General features: G+C 60.0%; 1 protein-coding gene across 4 annotated transcripts in view; it reads left to right on the plus strand.

The window, feature by feature from the left end:
• LOC102454223 (adhesion G protein-coupled receptor E3-like) overlaps positions 1-13,114 on the plus strand; it is a 145,982-nt gene that overhangs the window by 18,318 nt on the left and 114,550 nt on the right. For all 4 annotated transcript variants that reach the window (XR_012896657.1, XR_012896658.1, XM_075902415.1 and 1 more), the window contains exons 4-6: positions 4,095-4,250; positions 8,356-8,511; positions 9,660-9,794. Coding sequence is in view for 2 of the 4 variants with exons in the window: in XM_075902415.1 (XP_075758530.1) it covers positions 4,095-4,250; positions 8,356-8,511; positions 9,660-9,794 (447 nt within the window). In the remaining 2 variants the exon portion in view is untranslated. The remainder of the gene's footprint in view (positions 1-4,094; positions 4,251-8,355; positions 8,512-9,659; positions 9,795-13,114) is intronic.

The raw sequence follows: 13,114 nt of genomic DNA on the forward strand, positions 1-13,114 counted from the left end.
TGACTGAAAGCCTGATTCCGGTGCCTCCTCGCCCACTTCGACCTCGCTGAGCACAATATCCCTCCCATGGTGGCAGCAGGTTGTGTGCTGCACAATTTATGCGAACGGAAGGGAGAGGCTTTCCTGCCAGCCTGGATGGCTGAGGCTGACCGCATGGCCGGCCAATACTCTCAGCCCTGCACCGCCGCCATCTGGGAGGCACAGCGGGGGGCCATCCAGATCTGGGAAGCCCTACGGGAGAGCTTCCATGTGGAAGAGGACTGAACTCTCCCTGCATGCCCCACTGGGGCCGCCTTCTACTCTCCCCACCTTCCCCTTTCCCCTCCCTAATCCCCCTTCCTAATGTCAAATAAAGACACTTGTTTTGCCAACAAAAATCTTTTTATTTTACATAACTGGGGTGGGGGGAGGGAGGAATGAGGTTGGGAGAGAGGAGGGGGAAACCTGGGAGGAGGGAGCTGGAAGGGAAGGGAAAGCTCAGGGCTCGGGGTCCTGCTGGCTCTCCGATCTCGCAGAACTGTGGGTGCGGGAGTGTTGGAGGGGAGTGGGTGTGGAGGGAGGGGCAAGAGAGACAGGGGTGCAGAGGAAGCTGTAGGGGGAGCAGGGGTGGGAGGAGGAGCAAGAGCTGGGGCGCTTGCAGGGGCTGGAGGAGGAGGAGGCAGGAACCTGTCCACCAGGGTCTGGAGGTGACCTCGGAGGGCACGGCCCTGATTCTCCAGTGCCTCCGAGCTCCGCTGCCGCAGCTGCAGGTTCTCCCAGACCCAGTGGTCCTGAATGCGGAGCCGCTGCTCCAGTAGCTGCAGGTGCCGCTGGTGGCGGTTCTCCTGGTTACGAGTGCGCCTCCTGGTCCAGGTGGCAGTTGCAGGCAGGGTGGTGCACCCTGCAGTCCCAGGTGCTGCAGCCGTGGTGAAACAAGAGCAGTGGTCAGTTCTCCCTGGGGACACAGTGGGTGAAACCCAGCCCCCTCTGCAAAGCGAGGTCGGCGTGTGGGGAACGGGCTAGGTCCCCTGCATGACACCCAGCTGCTGCTCCATGCTGGGCAAGGCCCAGGTGCGTGGTCCTCGGGCTCCCTCTCTACCCCCACCCTCTCCACATACACATAAGGGGAGCATGATGGCACTCACATGGGGAGCCCTCCCCGGCCTCAGACGACACAGCAGATGTGCTCTGTGGGATAACTAGGGGGTCCTGGGTGGGCTCCCTGCAGGCTTCTGTGGCTCCTGGCTCTTGGCATCCTCCTCTTCCTCCGTTTCTGGCCCGGGGCCGACCACCACCAGGGGGCTTGGACTGCATGAGCCCCCAGGATGTGGTCCAGGGCCTCGAAGTGAGGGCAGGCCTCTGGGTCGGCCCCTGGTTGGGAGGCCCTGGAGTAGGCCTGCCGCAGGTCCTTAATTTTGTAGCAGACCTGCTCCTGGGCCCACATGTGGCCTCTGGTGGCCAGGCTGGCAGCCATGTGGCTGTAGACGGCCGCATTCCTGTGTCTAGTGTGGAGGTCATGGATGTTGGAGGCCTCCCCCCAAACCTCGATGAGGTCCATGATCTCCGCACTAGACCAGGCGGGCGCCCGCCTTTTGTGGCCCCGGGCAGGCTCCTTGGGGCCACCAGCCTGGTCCTGGGAAGAGGTGGAGGGCTAAGTGGCAGCGGGTGGCTGGCTCATCTTGTGCCAGGTGCACGGTCTGCTAGCTGGGTAGCCAGACTGTGCCCCTTTAAGGGCTCCAGGGCTGGGAGGGGGGGCAGAAGAGTTTCCCTGATTTTGCCCAGAGTGGCCACCAGGGGGAACCTGGGAAGGGCTAGCCTCCAGCTAGTTCGAATTAAGTGGCTACACAGCCCTTATTTCGAACTACTTAAGTTAAACTAGGCGTTACTCCTCGTAGAATGAGATTTACCTAGTTGAATTAAGCGCTCCGCTATTTCAAATTAAATTCAAAATAGCGGTTTGCATGTATAGGCGCTAGTAAAGTTAATTTGAAATAATGGCTGTTAGTTCGAATTAACTTTGTAGTGTAGACATACCCTGAGTCTCCCCTGCAGCCAGCTAGGTTGTGTCCAGTTCAAAAACCCCCTTCTTGCAGCAGAGCCTCCAATATCCTCCAAGAGGAGCCCCTCCCCTGTACGCTGTCTTTGCCTCTGTTCTCGGCCTCTCCACCCCTCTGCCCTTTGTTCCCCCCCCGGCTGGTACCAGCTGGGCAGGTCCCTGAGGTCCCCTCTCTGCAGCCCACTGGCCTCCCTCTGGCCAGACCCGGCCGTGCCGTCCAAGCTGCCCAGGAGCAGTATGAACAGAGCCAGCGACTCACGAGCTTTCCACAGACAGCTCACTTGGCCCCATTGCACAAGGTTTGGTGCAGAAACAGGACAGTGATTGCAACCACGTTTGGTGTGTTCATATCAGAATCCAATAGTCACAGGGTGGTGCCAGGACTGGTGGGGACTCGCCTGCCTGAGCCCCCCAGCCCCACTGACCGGACTTTGAACGGCCCCAACAGCAGCACTGACTGGAGCCACCAGGGTCATTTTTCGATCGGGCGTCTGGTTGAAAACCGGATACTTGGTTCTTCTTCGAGTGGTTGCTCATGTCCATTCGAAGTACGTGTGTTCACCACGTGCACCGCATCTTCCGGAGCGTTTTCCCTAGCGGTACCCGTAGCGCCGGCAGGGTGCCCCCTGGAGTGGCGCCACCATGGCGGGGCATAAGTACCCCTGCCAGCGCTGCCCCACCTCAGTTCCTTCTTACCGCCGTCACGTCGTTAGAGCGTCTCTATCTCTCTCTTAGTTAGTCAATGGTTCCCGTTCTCACAACTCATCTGTAAATAGTTCTATTAGTTAGATAGTTAGGTTCTTTGTTTTCTTCCTCCCCCCCCTCCCACGTTGGGGGTGAGGAATGCCAGGGCCTCAGGGCTTCAAGACGTGCGCTGACTGTGGGAAGTTTATGCCCAGAGGCGACCCACATGACAGTTGCCTTAAGTGCTTGGGTGAGGCCCATCTCGCAGTCACTTGCAAGATCTGCAAGTCCTTCAGGCCCCGCACTAGGAAAGAAAGAGTTTCCCGCTTGAAGCTTCTCCTCATGGAGACAGCGCTTCAACCGGTGCCGCCAGAACAGCCTACGGTGCACAGAGCACCAGCCTCCATGTGTGAGGCCACTCACCGGCACCGGGCGTCGGCGTCGAGGTTCCGGCACCGGTCTCACTCTCCCCCGTCCAAGAGGGTGAAGAAGTCCCGGGGAAGATCCCCTCGGTTAGGCACGGCGGTGCCGGTTCACCGGTACACAAGTCGCCTGTAGTGCACTGCAGTCGCCAGGGAGACCGATAGTCCTGGGCGCCTCCCCCCACACTGCCCATCCACGCCAGACACTTTTGAAGTGGCGCAGGACCTCATTAGTCTCACGACCTCCCCACTATCGTCAGTAGAGTCGGAAGGGTTGCGGTCGCCCTCGCCAGAGGCTTAACTGCTTACGGCTTTGCCCAAGCATGGCCCAGGTCGGCATGCTAAGGCAACTCATGCGTCGGGACCACCCCAGGTGGGGTCAGTGCCGATTGCCACCACGACACTGTTCTCAACGCCGGGTCGTCAGTCCCGGTCAGCTTCGGGCCGTGCTCATACTTCGGTGCAGCTGAGCTCCTTGCCAGCCCCTCGCCTGGCGGTGCCGGGGCCGTACTCCCGCAGCCATGTGGCTTCCACTCAGGCATCTCTCTCCACGGCACCAGGCCCCCTGGAGTCGTCATCTGTCTCCGCGCCCTCGCAGGCATTGGCTTCAATCCGATGGCAGTCGGCGGGCCCTACAGCACCGCCACCGTGCAGGGGTGTTGTCAAGGCCCAATCCACCCATTACTCTGGGTTAGGGGGCAGGGCCCTTACACTAGCTCCAGGTTGGCTGGGGAGACCCCTGCACAGGATAGGGTGGGGGAGGGGCTGTCAGAGGCCATGACCCTGCCAGAGCGGCCCAGCAGGGTTCAGTGTCATGAGTCTGGCCTGTGAGTGCTGAATGCTCAGGGCACCGGTCACCTGGGTCCTGGGCCTCCTGCTGCCAGGTCAGTGTGGGGGGGCGAACGGGGAACGTCTCCCTGCCAGGGCTGAGCAGAGCATCCCTCCTGTTGCAGATATCGACGAGTGTTCGGCGTCCTATCAGAAAATCTGCGGACCTGATGCCATGTGCCACAACCTGCCTGGGAGTTACTACTGCACCTGCTACAATGGCTACAAGTCCATCTCTGGGAAAGCCAGATTCCTGAACGCAAGTGAGGGCAGCTGCCAGGGTGAGTTCTCCCTTGGCCTCCACTCTGCCCTGCTGGGACCCCCTGCCCACCCTCTCTGCTCATCCCAGGCCTGGTGCTGCACGAGAGGCTGCAGCCAGCTGCAGTAAAGACCCCAGATCCGCTCACTGAGCCTGTGAGAAGCTGTTCCCCCACCATGGGGTGGGGGGGGGGAGGATTTCCCCTTCCTCAGTCTTAGGTTTGGGAACAAATCGCTGGGTTTGCAGGGAGGCTCCAGGAGAGGGGAGGGACCCTCACTGGTCCCAGCTCGCAGCCTCCTGCTGCTAGTGCCCCCTGAGCCTGGGACGAGGCCCTGTATGGACCACAGATACAGCCCAGCGTGCGCTGCCCCCTGTGGGCCTGGGGAGAAGGGAGCAGGGAGCAGGCGCAGCACTAGGTTCCCCAGCCACGGCCTGATCAGAGTCGCCAACTTTCTAAGAGCAGAAAATCGATCATGGCAGCCTCACGTCTTCCCCAAGGCCCCGCCCAGCTCCGCTCCTTACCTAAGGCCCCATCCCCCACTCACTGCATTCCCCTACCTTGGTGGCTCGTTCCACCCCATACTCACTGCCACCAATAGGGATACAGAAGGAGGTGGGGGCTATAACTGGGGTGCAGGCTCCTGGTGGGATCAGACGAGGGGTTCAGGTACAGGAAGGGGGGCTGGGTTGGGAGTTTGGATTCAGGAGGGGCTGAGGGCTCTGGTTGGCCCTGCAGACTCTGGGGTGAGGTTGGGGATTAGGCGGTTTGAGGTACAGGAGGCGGCTCCAGGCCGAGGGATTTGCAATGCAGGAGGGGGCTGCAGGTTGGAGCGGGGGGTTGGGATGTGGGAGGGCTGAAGGATCGGGACGGAGATGCTGGCTCTGGGGAGGGGCGGGGGATGAGGAGTTTGGGGTGCGGGAGGGGCTCTGGGTTTAGGGGTTCAGGGTTGGGTCAGGTGCTGGGCTCAAGAGTTCGGGAGCGGGGGTGTAGCTCAAAGGGCTGCTTGCTGGATGTGCAGTGAGGCTAAGCCTGGCCCCCTCCTAACCTCATTCCATGAGGTGTAACAGTTAACTCGAAGTAAGTGCTTAGTTTGAGTTAACGTTTGACTGCCGCTTGTAGCAGTTAATTCGGACTACGGGGATTTAAAAATGGCGCCCAGACGGGGAGATGCAAATAAAGCCTGGGATATTTAAATCCCGGGCTTTGTTTGCAACTTCGAATGCCTACATTAGCCTCCCTAGTTCGAACTAGGGGGCTAGTGTAGACATACCCTTTGAGACTGAGCAATTTACAGCTCAAGCCTGAAGAACCCCAGTGGTGAGGCACCAAGCCAGTCACAAGGAGTCGGGCTGTTTGCCACGTTGTCCAGCAAGGAGTCACCCAGCTAATCCCCTTAGACACCCCAGCACCTCTGGGCCACAACCAGCACCCTCCTTACACCGATGGGAGGGTATGAAAACCAGTTACCAGCAATCTGAACAGATTCTTCTGATTCCAAAGGGCCAGCCACATTCCAAGGGTAATTCATACCCGAGAAAGAGAGAGAGAAAAGCTTGAGAGTAATATTGTTGAAGGAGTCAAATTACACACCCCAAACGCACCGCTCCTGGCGCAGGCTGGTAGCAGAGGTGGATTGATCAGCTGTTTGATAAGTATCCGGAACACGCCCTCGGGATCAATCATTGGGCTTCCCGGGTCCAGTTCATAGCAAAGATGCTTCAGAAGTGATGAGCTGAATGAAGACAAATGGAGGAACCTTTGGGGCCCTTTTACACCCCTGCCCCTGTGGAAGGAATTCCATTGTTCTCCCTGTGTGAAAGCACCCCACTCGAGGTGCATTGTCAGTGAAGTGACACTAGTCACATGTGGGCAACCCCCCCATTAAGGTGGGCGAGGCCTGTTGATCCCACAGAAGCCAACATTTGCAATACAAGCACAGAGCCACCACATACAGAAATGGTACCTGCCCAGGAGCAGTATGAACAGAGCCAGCGACTCACGAGCTTTCCACAGACACCTTACTTGGCCTCAGTGACAAGGAGTCCTGTAGTACCTTATTGACTAACAAATTTATTGGCGCATAAGCTTTCATGGGCAAAGACCCACTTTGTCAGATGCATCACTTGGCCCCGTTGCACAAGGTTTGGTGCAGACACAGGACAGTGGTTGCAGCCTTGTTAGGCGTGTTCGTATCAGTATCCAATAGTCACAGGGCGGCACCAGGACTGGTGGGGACTCGCCTGCCTGAGCCCTGCAGGGCCACTGACCGGACTTTGAACGGCCCCATCAGAAACGCTGCTTGGAGCCACCAGGGTCCTTGTTCGACTGGGCATCTGGTCGAAAACCGGTCACTCTCCCATGATCCCCCACGCATTAGCCTCAGGAGCTGAGAATAGTCACAGTGTCACGTTACTGGATTTTGAGGGGAGCAGCCAGATCACTGCTGTACCCAAATGGGAGGGAGTGTTTGGCCAAAAAGTTGGTACAAAGGGGGCCATGTGAGATGTCAACTTAAAGCTTACTTTCTTCTTATTCTATATGTGCTATTTATGTAATTGTATAATATCTGTGTGTGAAGTTATAAATACGTACTCTGTGGTGATGCTGAAGGATTCTCTGTCTGAGGCAGAGCAATGGGCCGGGAATGTTTGCTCATGGACATGATAATGAGTAAAAATCCAGGGAACAATGGACCTCTGGAGGCAAAAGACACACCTGGCCACTGGCCATGTGACTGTCCCCAGCTTGGAAGAAGCGAGGAGGGGGTATAAATATGCCATGTGGCCAACTCCATCTTGGTGCTCAGCTCAGTCATTCATCCCAGAGGCAGCAGTGCAGGGATCAAAGAGCTGGAAAGAACTGTGGACCCATCCTGACGTAGGATGTTCACCAAAGACTTTTAAGGCAGCAGTTATAACATCTCTGCTGCAAGCCTGCATTGAGAACTGGGAGATTTGGTGCATGTAATGTATGATACTTTAACAACCTTACTCTCTTGCTTTTCTTTCTTGTAGTAATAAACCTTTAGGCTGTGTCCAGACTCCATGCCTCCGTCGACGGAGGCATGTAGATTAGCCAGATCGGAAGAGGGAAATGAAGCCGCGATTAAAATAATCGCGGCTTCATTTAAATTTAAATGGCTGCCCCGATCTGCCGATCAGCTGTTTGTCGGCAGATCGGGAGAGTCTGGACGCGATGCCCCGACAAAGAAGCCTTTCTTCATCGACACAGGTAAACGAGGCTTACCTGTGTCGATGAAGAAAGGCTTCTTTGTCGGGGCATCGCGTCCAGACTCTCCCGATCTGCCGACAAACAGCTGATCGGCAGATCGGGGCAGCCATTTAAATTTAAATGAAGCCGCGATTATTTTAATCGCGGCTTCATTTCCCTCTTCCGATCTGGCTAATCTACATGCCTCCGTCGACGGAGGCATGGAGTCTGGACACAGCCTTAGATGTTAGATTCTAAAAGATTGGCTCAGCATGATCTTGTGGGTAAGGCCCAGAGGGTAAATTGACCTGGGATCTGTGGCTGGTTTCTTGGAATTGGACAGAACTTATTCGGGGTAGGTGAGATTGGGCTCTAAGACCCCCCCAACTGTGTATGAGGCCCGGGGCCATCTGGGGCACGGGTATTGCTGGAGTGGTGGAGGGGTTTTGCTCGTGAGGCTTCAGGCAGGCAGGTGAAGCACTCTGTGGGACTGGTTTGTGGCCTATTTGGGAAGTTTTCCAGTCAGGGGGCTGTAAGGAGCCCCAAATTTGAGCAATTCGCCCTGAGCGGACGCCCTCAGCTGTGCCCAGACCTGGCCTGGTCCGTCAAACACAGTGCAGGGGTGTGGCCATGCCCCACCAATTCCTATGATCAGGTAGGGGACAGAGCCCTTACCCTAGCTCCAGGCTGGCTGGGGAGACCTCTATACAGGATGGGGGAGAGCCTGTTAGAGGCCATGACGCTGTCAGAGCAGCCCAGCAGGGGCTCAGTGTCACTGTGAATCCGGCCTGTGAGTGCTGAATGCTCAGGGCACCAGTCACCTGGGTCCTGGGGCTCCTGCTGCCAGGTCAGCGCAGGGGGGTGAACGGGGAACGTCTCCCTGCCAGAGCTGAGCAGAGCATCCCTCCTTTTTCAGATATCAACGAGTGTCGGGGGCCCAATCCAGTAAACTGCGGACCCAGCGCCAAGTGCAACAACCTGCCTGGCTATTACTACTGCAGCTGCGCCGATGGCTACGAGTCCAGCACTGGGAAAGCGAGTTTCCTGAACGCCAGTGAGAACAGCTGCCGGGGTGAGTTCTCACTGGCGCTGACCCAGTGCCTGCTTCTGATGGGCACAGCAGCTGCATTGGCTGTGTGGGGGAGACACGTGTTCCCCGAAATGGGACCCCGGTTGTGGTATGACAGCGAGAGCCAGGACAGACGGGAGCTTAGGCTCCGTATGCTGCTCTTGGAAAAGGCTTTACAGCCTAGTGCAGATCCCAGCAGTGAAGGGTAGATACCCCTGTGGCGAGGTGCCCCCCCCCCCCCGCACAATTCGGCCCTGGGTCGAGCCTATACACCCACAGGCTCGGAGGCCTAGTCCAATACAAACGCAGGCCCCGCTCTAGTCCAGGCTCTGGGAGGATGGGGTAGGGCCCCAACCCAGGGCCCTATTAGTGGTGGGTGGTTCCCACCACTGGCTCGGTGGGGAGTTCTCCCCAAAACGCGCCAAGCCTGCCACGGGTTTCCCTGCCCCTTGCCCTGGGTTGCTTCCTACCCCAGCCCCCTGGCCAATGGAGACCCCACCTGCAGGCGCTGGGCTGACGGCGGCCCTGACGTTGGCAGGCACGACGTTCGGGGGCAGCAGCGACGGGGCGTCCACTGTGGCTGGGCGGGCTGCCCACCGTGGTTGGCGTGGTCGCGCTCGGCCTGGGGACTGTAGCGGCGGAGGTGGCAGGGCTGGCAGTGGCTCCGGTGCTTGGGCGGTTCCTCCCTCCCCAGAGGCCAGCCCCAACTGAGCCATCTCCCTGGCCTTTATATCCCGCCCGCAGTTGGAGCATGCCCAGCACTGCTGCGGGGGCGGGGCCTGTTCAGCCCAGCAGGCCAGTTCGCTCCTCCCGTGGCCAGTGCCGGGCTGGACCGCCCCGTCACACCCCCATTCGGAGATCCACTTCCCCAACGTGACACAGACCGTTAGCGGAGCGTCCTGCAGAGCCCGCCCGCCCCTGCCTGCCTTACGCCTGGGTGGGCCCCTCCCTCTCTTCCACGAGGGCGCGAGGGGCTGACAGCGCTCACCGTGACCAGGCCCCGCTCGCCCCAGCCCGGCTGAGGAGCGAGTAGGAGACGAGGGGCCGAAGAGCTGCCGGGAGCGCATGGGCAGGGGCCCGCAGGGCGTGAGATGAGCCGGGGGAAGGGGCAGACGGCGCAGGGCGGCTCACTCTGGTTTCCATTCCTGCAGGTGCCTCTGAGATCTGCCCTGACCTAATCTGCCCACGAAATGCCAAGTGTGTGAACAGCACCCACTGCGCCTGCCTGGAGGGATTCCAGTCACGAGGGAGTCGCTTCTTCACCGGCCCACTGGAGACCTGCAACGGTAACGGGGATCCCCGTCCGACCCCAGATGGCTCAGGCACTCGAGGGGGGGCAGCAGAGTCCAGGGAACGAGGGGGTTTGGGCAGTGGGTCACTAGTGTTTCACAAGGCCCGGCAGGCCCATCTGGGGCGGTTGGGTCCCCCCGCAGGGAGGCAGAGCTCTGGGAGGGTTTCGTTGCAGCCACACACTGTGCGGGTTGACAGGCTGGCAGGGGAGGTGCCGCCCCACCCGTGTGGGGGACGGGGCAGTTGCTCGGGGGACCTGGGAGATTTGAATAGGCCTGGGGCTCATGGCTGGAGCAGCACATTCCGCACTGTCCTCCCCACCCGCCATGGGCCAGTTCTGCAGCTCCCATTGGCTGGGGCCTGTGGCCAGTCTGAGCGGCTGGGGCGGTGCCTGTGGCCGTGGTGAGTGGAGACCCCTCAACCCAACAGAGGAGCCATTGCTGGGGGGGGGGGGCTTTCAGGGGCCATCCAAGGTAAATGCCACCCCCGGCCCCCTCCTGCGCCCTGACACCCTCCCCCTAGAGCCAGACTGCACAGCCAGGCTGCCTCCTAGAGCCATCGCTCCCCACCCCCTCCCTCACCCGAATTCCCTCCCAGAACCTCAGCCCCACCCCCAGTCTTCTGAAAGTGAGGGTGGGAAGAGCAAGGGAGGACAGGAGATAGACTGGTGGGTGGGGCCTCAGAGGAGGGGCGGGGCCAGGGCAAGGACTTCAGGTTTGTGTGGTCAGACAGCTGGCGACCCCCTTGGGCAGCAGGCGGGAGCCCTGGCCGTGCCGGCAGTGCCCACAGCAGGGCAGGGGGCAGCTCCCGGGGCACCCTCCAGCACAGCTGCAGCACTGCCCAACCGGCGCAGTTTGTGCGTTCATGGGGGCCCATTGACTGTTGGGCCCCGGGGCCCGGAATCGCTGCCAGTGGGGCTGGGGCAGGATTCTGCGGGCGCTGAGCACGTCCTGAGGGATGCTGAGTTCCCTCCGTTCAACGGGAGTCGAGGTTGGTCCCCAGCGTTCCTGGAGGTGACCAGCCCCTTGCAGGAGCGGGGCCAGCGCTGGGCAATACAACCAGAACCATCGCCTGCTCTGAGGGAGGCTTCCCCAGTGCCCGGCTGGCATAGGAGGGGAGCTGGGCACAGCCGAGTGTTCGGTCGCTGCCCAAACTGCTCAGGGAATTCTTTCAGATCCACCCGAAATGGGACATTTTTTATTTTTTAGAGAAAAACAAACAAAAAACCAACCAGGGAAAACGGTTTCCCGTCAAATGGAAAGTTTTGTTTCCGTTTTGGCCACATCTGAACTGAAAGCTTCCGGGACACACAAAGGAGCAGGGGCTGCTCTCCTTCCCTCCCCCCCATACACCGTAGATCTGTGTTTGGAGTCCTGAGCTGGGATGTGAGAGCCGGGTTCAAGGCCCCCTGGATGACTTGGGGCAGGGTCTGAGCAGTCGCCCACATCTCAGGGGAGCTCCTGGGTGGTCGCGTGCTCTGGGGGGCTCTCGCTCCCTGTCTGCTGTGGAAGCTGTTCCAGTCACAGAGGCACTGGGAAGTCCCCAGCGATTCCCCCAGGTGCTAAGGAGCAGCCAGGAGAGGGAGGCCGGGTTCCCAGGGCAGCCTGGGAAGCGGGAGGCTCTTGTGCCCCCAGGTGTTACTCAGGAGGGCGCTGGCAGAGGCGAGGAACCTGGCCGTCAGGTTGAAAAGCTGCATGGGACATTCCCAGGCCTGAGCCCTGTGAGGACAACACAGCAGAGTGAGGGGGGACTTGAGAGCAGCCTGCAGGGGGGTCCAAAAAGGCTGCAGAGAGTCTGTCCTCAGTGGTGCCAGGTGTCCGGTTTTTGGGCCCTCTGTCCAGTAAAACAATTCAGAAAATACTGGATATGTGCAATGTGCGGGTTTTTTCTGGTTTTCCGGCTGGGCGCCCGACGGAAGCCTGGTGGGGGGAGGGGAGTGGCTGGGAGGCGGGGCGCCATCTGCGCTGGGAGCCTCTGGTTGTGTCTGATGAGGAGGGGAAGCCCGGTCCCTGCTCCTGAGCGCTGGTCAAGCGTGTGGTACAGCCGCAGCTGGACTCGCTGGTGCTTCGCTGGGACCGTGCACGGGACAGGCAGTGCCCTGGGATCTGCACGTGCCTGAGTCAGTCCCACTCCCCACCGGCTGGGAGGAGAATGGGGGGGGAGGGGTTAGGAGCAAATCGGCCAGTGGGGAGCGGGACTGACTGGTGGGGACCGGCTGGTCAGTTCTCCCCACTTCTCTTCGTGATCTTCCCCAGCCAGCCTCGCTACACCCAACGACCCCCTAACTCCCCCGGCCAGCCCCGCTACCCCCGCCCCTCTCCCCAGCCCTGCTTCTGGCAGCCAGTTCTTCCTTTCTCCTCCCGATCTCCCCAGGCTAGCCCCTGCTTCCGACCCCCCCCCACCAGCTCTGTTTCCAGCGGCCAGTTCTCCCCTCCTCCTCTCTATTTCTCCCAGTCAGCCCTGCTGCACCCCCCCAACCAGCTCCGCTTCCTGCCGGCCAACTCCCCACTTCCTTCCAGCCAGTCCCCCCCCGCCTGCCCACAATCAAGTGTGTTCAGTGTATTTTTTTAGAGTACCTGGTAACCCTAGTGGCAGATGGCAGAATGAGTAGAAACAGACTCAAGCTGCAGTGGGGGAGGTCTAGGTTGGATATTAGGACAAACTAGGGTTGCCAGGCGTCCGGTATTGTACCAGACAGTCCAGTATTTGCGCTCTCTGTCTGGTAAAAAAAATCAGACAACACCGCACACGTGCAATGTCCGGTATTTTCTGATTTTTCCAGCTGCGCACCGGATGGAAGCCTGGCGTGGGTGGGGGGAGCGGCCGGGAGTCCCAGCTGGGAGGCAGGGCCGCTGGGAGCCCTTGGTTGAGCGTGAGGAGGAGTGGAAGCCTCCTCCTCGCTCGTGTGTCGCCGGGACCCTGTGTGGGACAGACAGCGCCCCGGGATCTGCAAGTGCCCAGGTCAGTCCTGCTCCCTGCCGGCTGATTTGCTCACACCCCCTCCCTTCTCCACCGGCTGGTTCTCCCCTACTTCCCCTCCTGATCTTCCCCGGCCAGCCCCCCTGCACCGCTCCCCAGCTCTGCTTCCTGCCGGTCGGTTCCTCTTCCTGATCTCTCCCAGCCTGCCAGCTCTGCTTCCCGCCCCCTTCCTCCCGGGCCCCCATTCCTCCTGGCCAGCCCTGTGGCCCCTGACCCCTTCCCTTGCCAGCTCTGCTTCCCCCCCCTTCCTCCCGACCAGCCCCACGCCTCTCCCGGTCGGTCCCTTCCCCCCCACCCATGATCAAGTGTGTCCGTTTTTTTTGGGGGGGTCTGTCTG

The sequence above is a fragment of the Pelodiscus sinensis genome, chromosome 19 (genome assembly GCF_049634645.1).
Source record: "Pelodiscus sinensis isolate JC-2024 chromosome 19, ASM4963464v1, whole genome shotgun sequence".
Classification (NCBI taxonomy): domain Eukaryota; kingdom Metazoa; phylum Chordata; order Testudines; family Trionychidae; genus Pelodiscus; species Pelodiscus sinensis.